This window comes from Sphaeramia orbicularis, chromosome 5 (assembly GCF_902148855.1).
Source record: "Sphaeramia orbicularis chromosome 5, fSphaOr1.1, whole genome shotgun sequence".
NCBI lineage: Eukaryota > Metazoa > Chordata > Actinopteri > Kurtiformes > Apogonidae > Sphaeramia > Sphaeramia orbicularis.
This window is the reverse complement of record NC_043961.1, coordinates 30032029-30054915: the sequence shown is the minus strand read 5'-3', so window position 1 is coordinate 30054915 and position 22887 is coordinate 30032029. Positions and strand designations below refer to the sequence as shown.

At 38.0% G+C, this 22887-nt stretch overlaps 1 protein-coding gene across 1 annotated transcript in view; it reads right to left on the bottom strand.

The window, feature by feature from the left end:
* Positions 1–22887, bottom strand: part of tex264a (testis expressed 264, ER-phagy receptor a) — an 82069-nt gene that overhangs the window by 8373 nt on the left and 50809 nt on the right. Inside the window, 1 exon segment of the mRNA XM_030134611.1 lies at positions 4819–4990. Within this exon segment, the coding sequence (XP_029990471.1) occupies positions 4819–4990 (172 nt within the window).

The following is a 22887-nucleotide window of genomic DNA, read 5'->3' as shown; positions in this document are numbered from 1 at the left end:
ACTGCCGGGACCAGTTTTTTTTTTAGTGAAACAGGTCCGGTGTGACACAGAACTATCACTTTCGGACACATGCAGATGGTGTTTGTGTAGTCATTTATTTTTCATCTGCATGAGAGTTTTCCAGAGAGACAAATTTAACAATACAAGGGAATTTTACAGGAAATAACGGGTCTATTTAGGGTAATTGGGTGGACAGCCCCTAAGGAAGAGCCTCAACATACTGAACAACTTTCACCCCCTCTTTAACTGCATGCAAGTCCTGAAATTGGTACCCTGGTTGAAGCCAGCTGTGTCTCTGAAAGTCTTTTAGATAACATTAGCCTAAATTAGTTGCTAAATTGGGCCCACTGGGATTATTAGCACAGAATCAAGGTCTTCTTCTACAAACTGTTTGGAACAGAGGAGAGTTTTTTTTAAGGAGGTAATTAGACACAGACAGAGCTAAGGCATGCTGAGAGTTTGGAGAATCAGAGGACATGGTGAGAAACGTGTGACAACACAGAGAAGGTGGATGTTGTTTACAATGAGGGCAGTTTAAGATGCTCTACATAGGAATGCATATTAGTTTTAATGATGGTTCTTTCCATAATTAGAGATTCTAGCATAACACAGACCTGTTGTGTTCACATAATATCCAGAATGTCACAATAAACAGTTAGAATGTCAAAGTAAATAATGTAAAATCAGTCGGAAAGCAATAAATACATCAAAAAGGCAGTAATCTTACTCTAGCCTTGTACACGTGCAAGACTAGTGCCTCATAATGTACGTAGAGAACAAGAAGTTATTCTTTAAATATTCATGTGTGCATGCTTATCTGCAATGTCTCGTTTTGTCATTTTGGTGCAGCCTTTTTTCCATATTCAAAGTGAAACTGCATCTATGGTTATCAAATGTTTTTTTCTTTCTTTCAGTGTTTACTTATACAGTGCTTACAATCAAATATGGGCTTCCCTGACTGAAGTGTACAGAATTTCAAGTGACACAATTTGAAGTGAAAATCACTAACAAAAAAAAAAAAGTTCAGAAAAGAAACTTATCGGCCTGTTTTACACTCGAGCTGGTTTGTTTCCTCAAAAGATTAACATGCTTCTCACTGCTCAAACTGTGCGTCATAATCACCAGATTATCATAACACTGCTCTCATTTTCTTTTGAGTGTTTAACGCGCTCAGTGTGCAGCACCGGTAGAATCAGGACAAATGTTTAGGACACAGTCAGAGTTTATGGCCAAGTTGGTCTATAACATGAACAGAGGAGTTGGAGGGATGAAAAGTCGAAGGCAATCTCCCAGGTGACAGAGCAGGATTTCCACAGCTGGCTTGTCAGACAAAGCTTAGCTCCACTGATTGATCTGTCTCTCATTAAGAAAGCTGAGCTCTGTCTGCGATGGGGAACATGAACACACACATACACGAAAACACACACACTTTTTTTGAATCAGTATCCAGCTCTGCTTCCCAGAGACTTAAAACACATGCCACACCGACCCAAATCCAAAAACACACGTCAGACACGATTTCATACATAAAACAAAATAAAAAGACCAAATTTAGTTCATTTACTGTTTCTCAAAGACAACTGCAAAAACACAATAACATCTGTAGCTATATAGACAGTAGTCTCATGAAAGTTACACTTAACTTCCAAATGACATTCTATCACTCCTCTAACTCCATTTAATTCTACATTAGTTTCCCCTCATGAACGATAAAGGAAGCCTGGGTGTCAAATGTTTCAGTGGTTGCATTACATTCCTCTAAACAGCCCCTAAAGCTCCTCTTAAGTGATTTAGCTACAGCGCGATCCAAAACACCTAATCTACAACAAGAAATATTTGACTTCCCTTCGTCAGAACACCTATGATCCTTTTTTAAAGTTTGGGTAATACTTCATGGATTTGTCTGGGTGGTAAATGGATTGCTTTATAGCATTAGTTAGACTAAACTTACTTTAAATTGAACCTGTGGCATTTTTACTGTTACATGGATCTGACTTGTCGTTGATGGAATTTATGCCCATTCTCGGTGTTTGGACTTCAGGAGCTGAACCATTCATGATGACTGTTGTATAATTCTCCTTTTGGTGATGTCCATATTTTCTGTAGGAAACATACTGTATGTGGACTGCAGGCAGGACAATCCAACACACACAGTCACACATGGAATAACAATGAAGTCACACTGATATAGCTGTTCTTCTTGGGACTTCATTGCAGCACATGTATCTCTATGATTCCAATATATGGTTTCACATTGATGGCACCTTCAAAATGTGTTTTAGCCATCCCATGGGCGCTACTGCACCCCCAAACCATCACAGATGCTACTTTTGCATGTTGTAGATGGTATTTTGCCATTTTGGAATGTAGATTCCAGTGTGTTCCCAGAAAACAATATGAAATGTTGATTTGTCTGACCCCAGCACATATTTCTATTATCTTTTGGTCCATCTGAGAAGAGCTCAGACCCAGAAAAATCTGCACCATCTTGTCACTGAACTGATATAAGGCTTCCTCTTTGTGTAACACAGTTTCTATTGTCTCAAATAACAGATTTCTACAGTACTCCTGCGCTCCTGCGGCAACAGTCACCACCGTAACATGACAGATATTCATGAAATGCTGTCTGAGGGTCAAAGGTCACACACACTGGCCTTTACACACTGTGATTTACCCAGACTCCCTGGATCTTTTCACAATGTTATGTAACATATATGGTCACAGACCTAAATCATTTACGAAATTGCAGTGAGAATTTTTTTTTTTTTTTTTTTGATGCAGTTTGGCACAAAGTGTTGAGCTATGGCCCATCCTTGTAAAGGCTAATGTTTTGTGCAAACTAATGCACATATTTTTCTTAACAGGTAGTTTCCCCATCCAATTTCTTTTTTTTTCCTGTCCACACACATCCTTTGTTTTACAAAATATCTCTGGACACACAAGAATGACTACAAATGCTCAGACAAACCATCATGTCTGGTTTGGACACTTCGGACCTTCAGATAATATTGTACATAGCAAACCTGGAGGCTTTTGTCTGTCATGAAGTGGACCACCAAGGACAAGTTATGTTATAACCTTAAGTTAACCTAAAAATGTTGGTTCAAGTTTTCAAAGTGCATTCTTTGTATTTTATACATATTTCACCACAGCACCAGTTCATGTATTCATCTCTATAATGTGGCTTTACTGACTGTGATCTACTGCAGGAAGTATAATAACTTCTACGTACCCCATATTCAATGTTTTAGGTACATGTTCATTAAACAAAGCAACAACAGACATATAAGAGTTGGTGTGGGATGCCATTCTTTTGTAATCTCTTCTAATCTCTTGTTGTCTCCACATAACTCAGATTATAAAAAAATCTTCACTTCAGAAGATGCTTTAAAAAAATCAATCCACCATTTACATTTGGATGGTCAGAAAAAGTGTGGACAATGATGACTGCCTCATCTGAACCTGCTAATGGTAGACTCTCACAGAACAATGTCACCTCTATATTCTATATACTTTTTGTCTCTAGCCATACTTATTTGAGTACAATGCAGGATTCAAAATAGATGTTTGTTTATATTTATAAAATATAATTAAGTAGGTCTGTGAAAACCGTGAAAATCTTTTCCAAGCATTTTTTCAGCTTACTTTTTAGCTTTAATAGCATTTTAGAAAATGTCCTATCTTTCCCGGAAAGGCGCTTTTGTAGACGGTGACAGCAATTTACTACTTTATTCAGTATTAACTGCAGGTTTAATTCATCCAATTCAAAATTATAATTTGAAAAGATTTCAGATTCTATACTGTCAAAAATTCAGTGTTAGGTGCCTCATTTATTGTGTGGCTGGATTAATAATGTATGAGAGTACGCGTAAACACTGAGGAATGAAGAAATAATTACAAACGGACTCTTTCCTTTTGTGGATTTAATACACGCAAAGAGAAACTTAATTTTATCACAATTATTGTACTGAAGTTGTACCACTTCAGTTCTTCCTTATTAACTTTCTCATTTGTCAGAAAGGCAAGTAAAAATCAAAACTTTGTCACGGTCCGGCAGTGCCGACAAACTAATTTAAACTTGTGAATAGCCTTGACACTCAGTTCAACACAGTGTCAGTGACTCCACAGTCAACAATCTTGCTATTTCTATCACAGGATTGGCCTTTTTTTGTCTTGGGCAGCAACACTCTGCCTTGACAGTGACCCAGTCTAAACAGATATATGTACACATGTAAACAAAATCTGTTTTCTGATAGATGATGAGGCGCTGGGGTCACATCATTAAAGCTCAGAGCAGTTAGTGAAGTAGCTAATGTAAATCAGCCCTTCTCCGCCTACTCTATCACATGAACCCAGTACTATTCTCTTTTCTAATGATTTGTATAATGGTAAAGTCAATACCCACATGCATCCAATGCCACCGGTCCGGAAACTTTGTAAGACTAATAGCAACAGAGAAGGCATTGCGCTTGAAGACACATACTTGCAGTGACAGAACAATTACTGAGTCTCATATATCACATGTCCAAAGTGATCAGGGGCAGGAGCCGAGTTAGAGCGGTGTCCGACACAACAAAAGCTGCCACATATTTCCTCCTTTTTCTTTTTGCTCCAAACTGACACATGATTCAGGCTCAACATGGTGGAAAACTTTTACAAGCGAGATGATGAAAATGTCTTTTCAGTGATGTAATCGCATGCTTTTAGTGTATTTGATTAAAGTGTTTTGTAAAGATTGTCAGCTGATGCTATCAGTTATTTCCTGGTGAGGACTCAACTGTAACAGTAAATTTTGGGTAGAAATAAATCAACTGTTACCTGTAATGTCCGTTCCTCTATCTTCATCAGAGTCCTCCTCTTTTACATCTGCTTTAACTTCATCTTTCATCTCTGGTACGAAGAAGTCTGTCTGACGAGAGAGAGGAACCATGTAGTTGATGACTTCTGAGCTACAGATCTCAATAGTGGGGAATGCACAAAGCTTCCTCTCCTGTGAACAGAGAAGGAAAGAAAAAAAAGACAAAGTGGACAGTTAAAGAACAGCAGATACTAAACATGTCTCATAACAGTGGTGGACAGAAACCTTTATGGGGAAAAAGGTGAGTGGATATAAGCAGATATTTATTCATGTGGTTCTGAAGAAGAAAGTGTTATAATAAACTTTAAGATGGAAAATAAATCAAAAACAGACCCATTTAAGGATTTTCTTTGCTCTGTGTCATTTAAAGCATAAGGGATTTCTCAGACATTTGATAAATGCAGAGAATCATTATTTCAGATACCTACTAACCATGTTCCTGGAAACCACTGTTTCCAGTTGATATCGATGACATGATGATAAAATACTAGAATTATAAGACACATACACCTGTCAGCGGTCAAATCACTGGGTCAGAGCACCTCCAGGTCTTGTTGTTCATTCCCAGTGTAAAGTGGTTCCTACCTAGTATGGCCAATCATCTGTCTTTCTGAATGAGAAATCCATCTGGAATCGCGGGGCATAAATCCAAATATGAAGGCGGGACTAACAGGCTTCGAGTAAGCCAATCACAGATAAGACGGACGTGACACCTTTGTCAGAGAAACTTAAGAATATAGGGGGTAATCTGTAATTCAATCCTTATTTTTGAATCAAACAACCAACAACAGTTGTGAGGAGATTTGTGGACTTGTGACAAAAAGACTTGTGACAAAAAGAAGTGGGTGCATACTGGGGCGCCGATAAGGGGGGGTAAACTGACAAATTTATGCGGCCCAGCATTTGTGGGGGGCCCATAGAGCAATGGAGGGGGTCCAGTAGATACAGGCTAGAAGTTGTGAAAATTTGTGTAAGATCTGCTGTATAACAGAGACACAGAAGTCGGGAGTTGGACGTTGAAAGTATGTTAAGTTTCAGTTTCGTTTTATGCTACCATAAGTGACGGCATGAATGGACCCCATCCCCACCTACATGCTGCCCCCCCCAAAAGATACAGAATTTTATGAAGGGTCCACAACGTTTACCTTTCATGGGGCCCACAATTGGTAGCGGTGCCCCTGGGTGCATGACACAACCCCCACCCCCCCACACACACCCCAGACTTGCAATTGGTCTGGTATAAAATAGATCCGGCATATTTCACAGTGACTGGCCCAATTCCAGACTGTTTTCTCAGTACCGAATACACTGAGAAAACTGGATGGCTGGCCAGGCTAGTTCCTACCAAAAGTGGTCTAAAAACCAGCAACCACATCTCAACCAATCCAGTGTCTATGGGAGCAGAACGTTATTACCACCTGTCTAATATGGTGTAGGTTCCCTTTTTCCACAAAACCAGCTCTGACCTGAGGCCTAGACCCCACCAGACCTCTGAAGATGTGCTGTTGTATCTGGACCAAGATGTTAGCAGCGGATCCCTGAAGTCCTGGAAGTAGAGAGGTGGACCTCCATGGATCAGATTTATTTATCAAACAACTCCCAAAGATGATCAATAGACCTGAGACTGGGATGTCCTTCCTTAGTCCATTTTTGGTCGGTACAGACCAGGTCGGACCAGTAACATTCAACAAGACCTGCAGTTGTGGAGATGCTCTGACCCAGTCATCACTGTTACAACATGGACCTTGTTGAAGTCACACAGTTCCTTACCTTGCTCATTTTGATGTGTCCAACACGTCCGCTTCAACAACTAAATGTTCATTTGCTGACTAATACATCCAACCCAGTGAAAGGTACCATTTAAAATGAAATAATCCAAATTATTAAACTTACTACTTCTCCTGTCAGCGATGATAATGTTATGGCTGATCAGTGAATATAGTAGTCAAGGTATTTTAGGGTGATTAAAGACGATAGGCTGTTAATCTATTTTTCTAAGGACAGATATAAAAATAGATATAGAAATAACACCATAATATAGAAATAACACCAAGGTTTAAAAGTGAAAAATGACTACCACAACATACAACATGACAGTGCTACTACTGGAAATAATGTATAATGTAATTCTTGGGTTTTATTTCATTTCACATGTATTTGATTCATCAGAACTTCTGCTAAAATGAATTAAACAAACACCTGAGATTTCAGTACATCTATCTTTATGATGATCACTCACAAACAGGTAATCTCTCCTGAGAAAGAATGAAAAAGAATCCATCGAGGCTCATCAACATAACTTACTGCTCCTTGCACACTGAAACAGCTATCGCACTGACAGCTTTCACATAAAACTTGGTGTAAAAGACCACAATAAATAGCATAAAAGCATCAGAGCAGACAGCAGTGACAGACCTGATAACTGCTCCGTGACACATCTTCGACCATCGTGTGTTAAGACCTCACAAGATAATGTGATAAATGTCGATGTAAGTTTTCAGGCTGGTAAATTAGCAGAAAAAATATAAAAATATCAGAGATGCTGTATGTAACTGTAAAATGTCTTCACTTTGCTGACATAACACTATGTCTTTGACACATGAATATGAATATAAGCCCTCCCAAGTGAGTCCATTAAAGTTGCATTAACACCCACATCTATGTGTCTACACTCGCGCTCTATAGTGGTGTGTGTAGAAACAGCAGAGTTTATAAATATTATACCATATTTTCTCTAAAGAGGACATTAGCCTTGCATAATTTTGCTTTATGCTTTCATATAGTTCTCAGGGGACTGCAGAGAAGTAAGCTCTCCAATGGGCCATCAGAATACAGCTGGAGGAGGCCTGGGTGGGCAGTACAGGCCAAGCTCCACTCTGATCAGCTCAAAGTGACACATTAACGCTTTAGTGTAAGAGCCTATGCTGGAATACGTTGCAAAATGTGTTAGACGATGGATTAAAGGTAAGCACGATGCGTCCCTTGTCAACCTCATTTTAGTTCAGGGGCCATATACAGCCCAATGTGACCTCAAGTGGGCCGAACCAGTAAAATAATAGGTATAATAATTCATAAATAACAAGTGGTGCCAGGCACAACAAACCCCGCCCCTCGCATGTATTGTATCTTATTTTGGCTTATTCCAGCTGATGTTATCATGTCTATGCGTGTGCTGATGTCAGAGTATCAATTGCCTCTATATATGTGCCAAGTTTGAAGTAAATTGAAACAAAATTTATGTTTTTATAAACATGTGAAATTTCGCTCATTATAAGAAAATGGGAGAAATAAAAGATATAAAAAATTAATAAAAAATATAACTATGACCTACTTTTCCCAATCACATCTATTCTGGGTCACTGGCAATCTATAAACCCAATTTGGTATGAATTCAGCCAATAGTTTTGCTGCTACAGACACGTGAAATGTTGCTCATTATAAGTAAATGGGGGGAAAAAAAAGATTTAAAAGATTCATGAACTTTAATCTTTGACCTATTTTTCCCAAAATGTAATGTCATCTATCCAGGGTCACTGGCAATCTAGAAACCAAATTTGGTATGAATTCAACAAATAGTTTAGCTGCTACAGACATTTGAAATTTTGCCCATTATAAGTAAATGGGGAAAAAATGTTTTAAAAATTCAAAAAAAATGTAATCTTTGACCTACTGTTCCCAAAATGTAATAAGACCTATTCTGGGTCACTGGCAATCTATAAACCCAATTTGGTATGAATTCAACCTATACTTTTTCAGCTAGAGTGTTAACAAAAAAAGAAACAAACCAAAAATAATACCCCTAACCTCCCCTTTGGGGGGCAAGGTAATAATAATCAAATCAATCAAATCAAGTGCAACTTCAACAATATTACTTGTCAGCTTATTATTAACACAATTTACAGATCACACTGGATATCTTACATTGTTAAAATCACACTTAAGACATTTCTTATGATATTGCAGGTTGTTCATATTTCTTAGTAAATGTAAATATTTTCATAATGTAATTGTACTTTTTTCACATTAAACCAGGAGGAACATTTGGAGTTGTCATTAGCTATAGGCTATTATGCTATTATGTCACTTGAGATCACATTGGTCTGTATGTGGTCCCTGAACTAAAATTAATTCAATGCCCTTGACGTTTAATGTTTTCAGTGTAATTTCTGCACTTCTCACATTTATCCCATTGGTCGGATTGGACCCTTTGGCCGTCCCGGTTAGGGCCACGGGCCATATGTTTGGCACCCCTACTCTAATGCGTTTATTTTTAGAATGGATTCAGGGTGGTATTTGGGCTTTATTCCATTTTCTTTAAAGGCAGTTTCTTGACCATTCAAATCATGTCATAAATAAGTTTTCTTTAAAACACATCAACAGCAAACATCATAGAAAACATTAGGGACTCCATTCAGTAATGTTATATGACATAGATAAGATATTCTTCATTCATAATCACAAATGGTTAACTATGACATCTTATTCTCCTTCATCAATCAAACATGTGGACTCTCTTAACATGTAAGTATTGTTAATTTCTAAAGTTAACTGCTAGACACATTATCAGTCTTTGTGCACTGACTACTTCAGACTTTGGGGTGGCTTTGGCTCAGGAGCCAGAGCAGTAGGTTGTACACAAAGCAGAAGAGTGTGGTTCGATCTCTGGCTCCTGTCCACATGTCAAAGAGTCTGGGGACAAGACACTGAAGCCTGTCTTTGTGTGAACGGGTCAATGATACACACTGTAAATCCTGCTGGATCCCAATAATCATACAGTCCATCAGATCATAATCACTTGGTGAGCTCCCACAGCAGATGAATATGAGGAAATCTTCAAAGTGTCAAATCCTGCAGAAATCCATAATAAGTCTTTGTTTGTTTTCCAAACAACATCCAGTCTTATGAGCCTAACACTGCTTCCATGTCCATAGTAACACAGCTTCATTACCTCTGCCAGGAGGTGTTGTGATCACTTTGCTTTGTGTGTTTGCGTGCGTGCGTGTTTGCTTGTTTGTTAGCAAGATAACTCAAAAAGTTATGGACAGATTTTCAGGAAATTTTCAGGAAATGTTGATACTGGCACAAAGAAGAAATGATTAAATTTTGGTGGTGATCGGGGGGGGCAGATCTGTCTTGGTGGAGGTCTGCGCTCTCTGAGTGCTTTTCTTATTTGACATTTGATTACCTCCGCCAAGGAGGTTATGTTTTTGCCAGGGTTTGTTTGTCTGTCTGTCTGTCTGTCTGTTTGTCTGTCCGTTAGTGTGCAACATAACTCAAAAAGTTATGGACAGATTTTGATGAAATTTTCAGGGTTTGTTGGAAATGGGATAAGGAAGAAATGATTAAATTTTGGTGGTGATCGGGGGGGGGGGGGGGGGGGCGCAGACCAGAAAATTTCATCAAAATCTGTCCATAACTTTTTGAGTTATGTTGCACACTAACGGACAGACAAACAGACAGACAGACAGACAGACAAACAAACCCTGGCAAAAACATAACCTAATTTAAATAAAGCTGCTTCGGGATAAATAGTACTTTTGTGCTTTCTTGTTTGGGCTCTCTTGTGGTCTTACTTTCATACAGTGCCCCACATGATGGATCACAGCCTTTAAACTACACAATACAAGTCCCTTAATTTGAATTTTTCTGCTCACATACCGGTTAGACACTAGCTGTGTGTACGTTCTCAGAATTTAATAAGTGAGATGTTCAGAGTTTGCATGTTGCCATGGTTGTGCTATAAAAAGACCCATTCTGAGCTTTGTGGAGAGGACAAGAAACATGTTGGATGGTCCTGCAGCAGTCACCTGACTCATTTTCCTCTGGGTCAGGGTGATCTGGGCTGATTGATTGGTTTTAATCTTATCCTCTATCTATAAAATAAGACTGTAGGAGCTGGTATGAATCACCTGGCTGCTACACAGAGGAGCTCCAGCCCCAGGGCTCCCTATGCAAATGAGTACCCATCTCCTTGAACCTACTCCGATAATGAGCAGGCGAATCGAGACAAAGACAGTTCACTATACTGTAGACACACACACACACGCACACACACACACACACACACACACACACACACACACACACACACACACACACACACACACACACACATCCATCTCCAAGGGATAGTGTCACAGATATAGGAAAGACAAAGTGAGAAAGATGTGTATGAAAATAAAGTACATTACTGACAGCCACATTTACCTTGTTAAAACAGTAACTTGTTCATTTCATGGTGTATCTGTGTGTGTAAAAGGTGTAAACCCTGGTGCCAGGAGGGGCTGTGGGTTTTTATTTCTTCTCAAGACTGCATCCGGTGATTTTACTGATTAGCACCCCATCAGCCAGTAAAGGAGAAACTCATTATGCAATCACCTCCTGTTATCTTTGGCAGAAATAAAAGCCTTTATAATTTTTTACATTGCCTGTACTCATTAGAGACCAGTGCCAGCAGCAAAGCTTCTCCAATAATTTTTTTTTAATCTTAAATCTGCTCATATTGTATTCTTTCCATGGCCCAATAAAGTGTTTGCATGTTCTCCACTGAGTCACAGTTTTGCCAGCAGAGACACTGACTTGGGAAGGGAGCTGTTAAGGTATTTTGCGATATCAAGCCGAGTTTTAACAAATGTCATTCTCATCCTGTATTCAAACTCTCCCTAAACTGAGGTGTTTATTAAATAGTGTGCGTCCCTACAGGTATTTCCCAGTGTTTAGTCTGTGATTCCAATATCGTCTTCAGTTCAGAGGTACTTTTGAGATCCTCAGTGTTGCCTTTTCATGTATTTCAAAGAACTTTCTGGCTTGATGTGTGAATAATACGTTTTCTTTATCACACCCTCTACTGTTAAACTGAAGACTTGATGCAAATCAAATGATAATTTAAACATACTTAACCCCGACTCTGCATGTGTCTGTAAATAGTGTCAATGTTACAAACAAACCGTTCTGCTGCAGGATATGTTCCTTCCCTTTAGGTTGACTCTGATGGATAAATCTATGTCAGATGATATTTATTCATAAAATATTCAAATTGTGCCCATATTAACATATAAATACTGTTCTTAGATACCGGTTGGATGTTGTGAGAAACTGATTTAACATACATTTTACATATTCAAAGGTGCAATCCAACAATCACAGCACAATTCATAGAATGCTTGTATACATGTACCATTTTTAGATGTTTAAGGTTTTAGAATCAACATCTAAATGCATGTTGATCATGTTTTTATCCTTCAAGCGCAGTCAGCACTCTTGTCATCTTTGCGTGTGGTAACTATGTTATTCTTTAGATTTAGGAATATTTTGACCTGAGATCTGCTCATATCTTTAATACTGTTATTAATAACGAATTAAATGCAGATCAATGTGGGCCTTGTCTCTGAAAGGTTAATTTAACTGACCAGTGATCCATATTTCCTCTCACCGGGGAAATGAATAAAGAAATAGGACATAGATTAACTGTCCCATCATCATCAAACTTCGCTCTTGGCTCGAATGTTTTAATTATAACGACAAGCAAGATGTTCTATTTCCTCTGCGTGCCCTTTTCTGGTCTCAGTGTTCATGCCTGCCGTCTGATTGGGTGCCATCTATTTCCCCCTAGCCTATCACGGAGTCAACATGCATCCACTTAACCTGTGTTCGTGTCTGGGAGCTGCTGGGAGTAAAATGTGCTCTCCTGCAGGATACAGAGGCAGATGAGAGTAAAAACAGGTCAGTCTTTCTTTCTCCCTTGGACCAGACTGGACATTTTCATGATTTTTCAGAATCGAACTTATTCCCTCAAGTCTGAACCATCATCCCGGGCAAAAAAGCACAGCAAGCAAGTGAACAACCAGTTGGTTACAACAATATCTACAGACCATTACCTTCTATAACCGCCTTAATGGTTCTACAAATTGGGTCACTTTCAGCACTTGGCCCCTCTTTCTGTGTTATGTAACCTCATTTTTAATAATAAATGACCTGGTAGCTCTGAGGGGTTTGTCTATCAAATGCTATATAGTGTATTTAAATGCATGTAGGGTTGGGGAATAAAAAAGAAAAACATCCTAACCACACAAACATTGTTCATTTAGTCTGACTGAGCAAATAACACTATGAATATTCCCAGATTTAATGAACATTTAATGATTTTATTGGCAAAAAGATGGAAGAAATCGGAATATATACTAAACTTTCATCTTTTAATCATGTGTAATCAGAAAACTCTCACAAAACACAGACAAAATAAAGGCCCATTCAATCCTCCAGAGAATAGAGTCCATGAAATTGAATTGAAATATGAATTCTCTTGAGCTTTGTGGTAAAACATTATTTAAGAGTCAGTATTTCTTAGATAAGGCCCACAGGAGGAAACTTACTATCTCAAAATCAGGCCATTTCTTCCAAGATCTGAAGAGTAGTGGTCAAATAAGAATATTAATAGGCGCTTGTAGCAGGATGGAATTTCAACCCTTTTAATCTCAGGTTTGCAGCTCGGCTCCATGTTTCTGTTGGTATCATGTGATGGAGCATATCTGTGCTCTACAACTTGGGCCAGTTATTTTTGTTCAGCGTCTTGATTTGTACATGCAGCCTTCTCAACCAAGATATATGAACCAAAAAAAACTTACATTTGCAATGAGGATCAACGATTTCTGGAGCAAAGTCTTTGAACTGTACATGTGATGTATTGGAAATAAAAATGATGGACTTTGGTGCAGATCTGTGGTTACATATGGTTACATAAGATATTAAATATTCTGATGGGCATAGTGGTTTGACCCACCCCACAAATATATATCTGAGTTAAGATTTTCCAAGAGTCTGCATCAGTCTCTATCAGCATATGTAAAGTTCAAGATGGATATAAAAGGTATCGTTTTCCTCATAGTTCTCCACTGTATTCCAACATAAGAATACTTCCTATGTTTTTTTTTATTAGAGTTGAAGCATTATTTTGTCTCTGTTTGTGTAATGGAAAGGTCAGAGGTTACTAATGAACAAGACTGTAAACCTCAAGCTGCACCAGAAATTGACATCTTACCTCTGTTGGAAAAACATGCACTTATTTCCCGCTAAAAGCAGTATTACAACTATTATCCACAAAGCTTCAGAGGAATAATGTAGATGTAATTGCACCAATTTCGATGAGTCTGAACAATCATAACCCTTTTCAGGAGTCAAAACTCAGTCAGTGTATTGTAAAAGCCAAGTACAATACGTAAACTGGACAGAAAAGGCAAAGGAAAAGAATGAGTAGCACAAGCTGACTAGGATAAACTGTATCGTATGGAGGAAGAACTGTTCCACTCTTTCTCAGCCTATTACTAGTTTCTGTTTAAGGAAGAAATTCAAGCAGCTAAAGGCACCCTTTTCATCCATAATTGCTAAGTTCAACTGTGATGTAACTGGTGTTGAGCTAAATAAGGAATCATTAGGATGACTTTATGACCTGAATGCAGTGGTTCATGTGAGTGTGTGTTTGAAGGATGTACAGAGGGATGCAGAAACAGACAAATATAGTAGAGGTTCTCATGGGACTTAGTGGTATCTTTGACCTCTATGAAAGCTGCTATGTGAGTACAGAGCATCTCTCCTCCAATAGAAACACCAATAAAAAGAAAGTAAACATATATAACAGTACTCCTGGAGCTCGGTGTTACTGCGTCACTTAACTAACTTTGACACAGAAACATGGCCACTTCATATCTGGATCTAAAACAGTAAGAATGTTTCAGCTACTACATGGATAATACTGACAGAAACAAAATTACACCTCCAGAACACCCATTTGTTTGCTTATCACACTCTAGATAAGATTGTTTTTTTCTTTTCATGCCTCATCTCACTGTCTGTTCTGGCTGTTGGCCAGAAAAGGAGACTCTCCTGGAGAATCTCACTCTGAAGAAGCCAGCTTTCTCACAATGGCAAGGTGCAAATGAGAAGAGGTCTGTCTGGAGATCGACCCAGACCGAGGGGACATTTTTACATCCTTGTGTTCTGTGTTTTCAGAGGTGCACTGAAAACACGCCGGGTTGGTCAGGGGAATGGATTAAACTTTTTATGCTGAGGTGCAGATTTCCACCATGTACCCTTTACTTTCCAAAAGGTCATTCATTCTCTCGTTTCTTTTTGTTGCTCCTGAGAAGCAGTAGCCAAAAACACTAGATTTACTTCGGCATCAAACAGAGATATTTCCAGTACACACTGGTATTTAACTGGAGAAATATTTCCAGTGATCTATTCTAATTATTCAAGTTTTACCCTTTCTCTGTCATAACAAGAAATTTCTTTTTCACCTTTTTCTTCACTATTATCAACCACACAGAGGGATTCATGCCTCTAACACAAAGCTCAAATTTCACATTATAAAAAAAAATAAGTAGAAGCTTTTACGTCCCTCAGTCTTGTTCTGTTGTGTCTCTCGGTCAAGACATAAAACACAGCTGGACGCAGCAAAATCAAAGGACTTTCCCAAAGAGACTACTGTGAGAAATCCAGGCAGTTACTTTGTCAGGTAGATGAAGGGAAATTATGACACTTCATCACTTTCCTGGTGATGGAGTTGACATTTACAAGAAGAGCTTTAAATGAAAAATAATGTGGATGTGAGACTGGACTTTTATTTAAAGACAAGAGTGCAGGACAAGACTGTAATTACAAACCCTGGCTTACATTTATGTAATCATAGATTTGATTGTCACAATGTGCGTCCAGAAACATCCATGTCTGTCAGTGACCATGGTCAATAATAAAGTATAACTGTGGTGATTATCCCCTCCTTCCACTAAATGTCTTCAACCCATATACTGTATCTCTCTGCTGACTCTAAAGCGAGCCTGCATTCATTCTTTAACTCAAGGTCGGGGGTTATAAATTGATCAGGAAACTGAGTAACTGCTCCGACACAAAGAGGTCACTCCCATGTTGGTTCACATGGGAAACCTTCTGTTTCGGACTTTACAATAAATGGATTCAACATTAAACACATATTTACATACTATTTGTGAACATTTACTCTCTGGTTCATTAACTCAGAATTTAAGTCATTAGATACTCTCAACCACATGAGTAATTGTGAAAAGGCATGAAAGTCCTTGTGTTCTTGCACATCAAATGACAAATAACTTTTACTTTTTGTGAAAACAGATAAAGTCATGCTCTGCGGTCCTAGAATATCATGGTCAACACTGGTTTTTTCCAGGGAGCACAGGTAAAATGGAACCCATAGCTTCTATAAGTGAGTGACTTGAACTAGAAAAGCCAATAAATGACTGTCACATACATGACTAAACCCAATTTGTGACTCACAGTAGCCTCTGATGACAGATGACAGAAGAGTAAGAAAACACTTCCTTACTCCTACAATAAAAATGGTTTAACAGCTTGAATTTGTGATAATATTTCTGCTTAATTGTATTGCTGGTATATTTGTTAGAATAGTGCTTATTGTGATTGCACATGTGAAAAGCCTGTAAAAGTATCTATAAAAATGCAGCAACAATAAACACTAGTGTCACTATGCTTCATGTAAAGTATTTGGTTGATTGTTAAGCACTTGAAATACCCTCCCCTTCACAGAAGACAATTTTTAACTTTCATGAGTTTAATATCATATGAGCACATGTCATGCATGAATTGTGCAGGTCTGTGAAGGTGAGATACTCAGCCATGATTTTCTCTCAAACAAGCAAGTGCTACACAATGAATGACTTTTAGGAGACACTCTGCTGAAATGAGCATGGTTATTCCCGTTTGCACAGGTAATGTTATCTGTAAAAACTGGTTTTTCACTCTTTGAAACTGGCCATTCAGAAAAGATACTAGTACTAAACCTTTACAAATATCAGGTTCTGGAAAAAGTCCTTGAAATAAAAGAACAAAACAGATTTTTCAACACATGACAAATCATTTGTCAATCTAGGACACAGCCATCAGAAAAGAGGTTGGGACACAGGAGGACAGGTGTCAACACAAGCAGATATGATTGAAAGCAATAGTTGACAATTCTTTTGTACTTCTCATGCTGGAAATACTTCCCTGAAGCAGAAGTCAATGAGAGTTTAAAACAAAGTAGACACTACTGACAGACTAAATTACTGGCTATGACCAATAATTGGATGTTTTGGGTTTTTTTTTATTTTTTACAGAGTATCAGTATTATTATATCCAATGAAGTAAAAGTATTTAAAATGGCTCTGATGCAGCCACTTCTGTCTACACTTTTTACAGAACTATCTGATCATGAGGAACAGCCACCCAATACTAAAATGAGAAAAGAACATTTATTTATTGACTAAAGGCTTGTACATACTCTGCAAGAACAGACAAATATGTTTATTTTCTAGAGGTGAAAAGAAAAAAAAGAAAGTTAGTACTGGCCAGGACATTTCATAATTCATGAGAAACTCAAGTACAAAATTTCTGGGAGGTCATACACTTTTCCGCATTAACCACGCCCACTTCAAATTTCTGACCAATGACAAATTAGTTGTTGGGCATCACATGAGAAAAAGTTCTGCCTGGATGATGTGTCGAGAACGTTATTTTTTTCTCAAGAGGGCTGCAAGAAATTAAAAAAAAACAGACAGCCTGGAAAGAGAGAATAAATGTATCTGTTTTTGCAGAGTAATAACCTTAATACTTAATAACCTTAATACTTATAATTCTTACAGTTCAATGCAAAACTGGGTTACTGAATTGTGCATTATTTCAGTAAAGGCCTATCCAAGTGTGTGTGTTTTTTTTTTCATTTAGAAGGTTGCTGAGAAACTACTGATCCTTCAATGGAAAAGCCTGTTGTCTTGCCAACAAGAAAGTGTCCATGATGGCTCAGGGCTGAGATTTTGCTGAGGAACAGTAGTGGAGAATAATGACAGGAATGATTGAACTATTGAATGACCATTCAATCCTGTGTTCACAGTAACAGCCTACAACAAGCTTAAGCCCCACGGCAAGATGGACAAAGACTGAGGCCAGTAGCTAAGGGTGTATACAACTTCATTGCATTGGGTTATATACAGAACACACACACATACAAGGACCCTCACAGACATATGGACACACACACACGTCTATTTATAGGTGGGTGATTTCTCACCCTGATCCCCAGGCACACAAAGAGGAAAATTAATACAAAAGCTGGTCGACTCATGGTGACAATTGGTGACAGTCCCCTGAGTTCTCTCCATCCCCTACTTACTGTTTACTCCCACTGCACTATTACAGCGACACAGTCCACCCCCTCCACACCACCATAACCTTCTCCTCCCTTTCAAATCTGCAGAAAGAGACAAACACTCTGCTTCACACTTCTACAGAGGTTTCAATCAGAATGTCCCTCATGGTCACATACTTCCCCGGAGCACAGTATTTTTGATTCTGCCAGCAAAGGGGCTATTTTCTGCATCCGTCTCAGCAGGCCCACGTATCCTCCTTCCCCTTCTTCCTCCATACCCTGGTGGAAGTAGGAGAGATCTGAAGACTGAAAATGGCTTTGCTATCTACTGATGGGCTGTGAAGCTGTAAGAGTGGAAGGCAGGGCAATGGGTTTGCTGCAACCTCTCGATGCACCCAAGCAATCAATAAGCAGAAACACTTGATGAGCTACAAGTATAGTGACTCTGTCAGCAGCTGCCGTGGTCTCCAGAGGTCCTCCACAAATTGATCCTCTGAGTTGAGTAGAGGTGAGAGGCAATAAGAGCAGATAATCTCCCAACTCTGGATTATAATCTCCACTTGCTTCTCCTTTTTCATCACCTGGGAACTTTTAGTGGAAGAAAAAAGTAAGTGTAGAAATTACACAGTGAAGTGGTACTCCTTTCACAGACTATACCATACTCAGTACAGAGTCTGTGTTGAGATTAAAATGGTGTTAGTGTGTTAAAATATTATTGTTGCATGGAAAAACTATGATGTTGGTCTTTTTGAATCTAGTAATTTGTGATTCTGCCATTACCTTGTTGATTCTTTAGAACTGGAAATGACCGTATTTAGACAAAAGGGACGGGGCTGTGGGAGCTCGAGGTGATGGGTGAGCTAATAGGTGAAGTCAAGGGAAGGTTAACATCTGTTCAAAAAAATTTAATTACAATAATCGACACCAAACTTATATTTTTGGGTAGGTAATTACTTATATTTTTAGGAAAAGGTATTTTGAAATGAGAAAAAATTTGAGGAGTTTTATGAGTGTGAATGTTTGGAAAGTGACAACCGTCATTCTGGGTTCATTTTATAAACTGTCATAAATAAACTAAATTTATTCCAAATACATTGATATTTGATTATTACATTATTTATGTCATATTCTAACACAGTTTTTAAAATTAATAAACGCATATATCTATGCAAATACATTTGAATATAATGTTAATATTATTTGTATGTTGTAAACTTCGTAAAAATGTGTATGATATTGATAATTGTCATAAAAAATGTAATGTTTTTGGCTTTGTCCATTTGTGACACTGCCATTTTTCAAAACTCCTTCCATTTAGGTATGATAAAATATTTTTTTCTTCTAACCAATTACTAGGCTGTAAAATAGAGGGTTTAAGATATACACTGAATAAATTTTAAAAAATAGACATTAATTTTTTGTCCATCTGTGATGCAGTAGTTTTTGATATTTTTCGTTTAAAAATATTTGAAACTAAATTGTGCCCTTTGAGTATGTTTAAAATGGTGTTTAGCCTTTCCAATTATGTGTAATATTTGTCTTAAACTTGTCTGGTTCAAAAGTTATGAATCAAAAAATAGTGGGGTGTCCATCTGTGACGCCCTTGACCTCACCCTAAAGCAAAATGCTACTTTATTGATTCTATAAAACTATAATGTTGTTAACTACAACTACAGTGGAGCTGCCTGTCAGAAGAAATTAGTTTTATTAAATAAACACACAGCCAAAATTGGAGTGTTGACATATGAGAGCTGAACATTTCCTTAAGAGTCATTTTAATCCAATCTGAGTTTCAGTGTTGGAGTTTGACTAAATTAAAAATGCCAGTGTTAACCCAACTCTACAGAGAATTTATTAAACAAAGATCTACCCAGGCACCCACACACAGTGTTAATATTCCAGTGTAGAATTGATGAGCAGTGATTTGAGTAAACTCCTGCAGTGTTAAAGAGGTCTGTGGGTGGGGCTAAACCCATGCCCTCTAACACCATGAGTAAAGTAGGCTGCAGGGTTCATCATGATCCCTTTGTTAACCTGATAAATATTTATACATGAGATGATGGTCTGAGCAGAGCAGGGTGGAGGATGACAGCCAAAAACAGTCTTTAATTCTACAAAGGGTATTAGTACTTCAGGATGCTTCTGTGCTAGGTTCATTTTGTTGTCAAAATTTTTACCCTTTGATTACAATAGAGATGCATTAAAAATGAGAACTTGAATCACATCCATCCTCTATCTTTGTATAACAGTCTGTTCATGTGGTTATTTCATTTAGGAGTTGTGGTGCATGTTTAGCACAGTGAACAAATATGAGAGCAAAGCAACATTGACTTTGGACTTTGCCTCCAAAATTTCTTCAAGTCATCCTTCAACACATTCTCTCAAGCCATTCCTGAGATACTGTACTTTTAACCAACCATAACAGGGATGAACATACTGCCACACCTTTCTATAGCAATACACCATGGACACATCTAAAAAGAGTAGGTGACATTAGGGCTGCTCGATTATAGGAAAAAAAAATAATCACGATTATTTTAGCAATAATTGAAATCACGATTATTAAAAATGATTATTTTTTTAACCTTAAAGTTGTTTATTTTTTTCTTGCAAAGCAATGTAAAATATACTCTTTAAACATAAATGAAGCTTTTAACCACTAAAACAAAGTATGTTCACTTTTGTATGAAACAAAAAAATCTTTGAATGCAAATAAGTGTACTGTAAATTCAAGTATGTTTCCTTTTGTAAATAAATAGTGCACTGGAATTAAACTGCTATAGACTTGCCATAGAACTGTAGCAATTAAAAAAAAAAAACTCACGAAAAGTGCAAATTATAAATTCAAGTATGTTCAATGTAGTATGAAACATAATAAATTCAGTGGCGTGCCGTGAGGTTTCAGTTCAGGCCTTCTGTTTACATCAGCCATCAAGAATACGTACGTTAAGGTTATACGGGTTAGGGTTAGGTTAATACGGGAGTTACAGCATAAAGAGATTCGGAACCTGAAGACTGCATTGCGGACGAAGTTGTTTTTATGTGTTTTAGTTTTTCATAAGATTATGATAAAGGTGGCGGTGGTTAAACTTTAGATGGTTAAAAAGGTTTGTTGTGTTACCGGTCGGTGCGGAAACAACTACGAAACACTTTTTGCACGTGATGTGTTTTTGCTCTTCGTCTTCTTCATCAAACCCAAAGTGATTCCATACAATTGAATTGGACTTGCCTTTTTTGTTTACCAAGCACTTCTGCTGTGATTCTCCTACCATTTGTCCAGACTGCTAGGTACAACTTTCCTCTTGGGGTGGACCTGCCGGCTAGCAGGCAGCAGTAGCTTAGAGGGGGGTGGGGCAGAGCAGCTCATGGTAGCTTGCGTGCGCGTGAATTAAAACAACTCAAAATTAATAATCGTTTTTTCTCGATTACATGATTTTTGTAATCGTTGCGTGTAATAATCGAAATCGTAATTGAATTTCGATTAATTGCACAGCCCTAGGTGACATATCTTGAATTCCTGAATTTAAGTCTACCATCCATAATCCAAATCAATAGCATAATTCTGTGGTGAAAGGGTCTATCCTAAACTGTAATCTTTTATAAAATGTAACTGCATAGTTTTGGTGTCTTACCTCACCAGATAGTGACAGACAATGAAAAATAATGAATCAAAGTCAGAAAATTGTAGTTTCACTGGTGTAAATCTTAAATCTCCTGGGAGACAGTCCTGTGTACAACTCATTCATCCACAACAACCTCCTCCACATGTCATTTTCTATGCTTCCTCACCTGACTCCCTTAAGTCTTTCTGCTAGAAAGCCTTGAGGATGAACCTTTGCTTGAGAACAACCATGTCACAGTGGGAATCAACGGAGGCTTCAATGTGAAGCCAATGCAGAACTGACAGCACAAACACTAGCTCCAAAATGGCCTGGTGCCCAAGGACTAGCATTTAACTTCTCTCAAAAATGAATATGTTAATTCTTTTTTTCATATCGTCAGGTCTCAATCAATTGATTTGGATCCTTTATTAATAGATATTCTGGTGGTTCAGCCATAATTCACCATGAGCATGAAAATCACATACTATTTCTAGATAAACAGTACAGAACACAAACACTTCACTATAAATATCCCACAATGCAATGTAGTCACGAAAGCAGAAACATCTAAATGGAAGATATTGCAAGGCAAATAAAGCGGAGAGTATTACAGATGCCAGTACAATCAGTAGTTTCACACAGATGCCAGTAGACATGAGATAGGCCAGTTACCAAGGTTACCTGCCCCCAAAAGGCAAGGATGCTTTGAGGAAGTGACATGTATTCCCACCCTCAGGAGTGCATCAAAAAGCATGCATTCTAATGTTCTATTTACGCAAACGCATGGTGAATGTATGGATATTGTGTATGTAGTACATAGTATGGGATTTCAGATGGATGGATGATCATTTACATCATATTTAATAAATTAGGCAACTAAAGACAAAAGGATGCTTTGTGAAGAGTTTCTGCAGAGCTCTACATACGCTAATTAAAATTGCCAGTAAAGCACTAGAAAATAGTTAAAAAAAAAAAAAAAAAAAAGGTAGCTTGACATTAGCTTTGAGATTTATCTCTGAAAACTGTTTACAGAGAAAGCACATGGCCATTAGGAAAGCCTTTGGAGAAGTTTGCAGTCAATTAGTCCAGCCCATTAAAACTTGCAAATTCGGGGAACCACTACACGGCGAGGAGGATATGGAAATACGTGAATATGAATCATGATTTATTTTAAACAGGGAGACAGATTCCCCTCTCTAATTGAGATCTTAATCTGAGAGTCTAATGTTAGAGATATTCACATCTGTATTGTAATG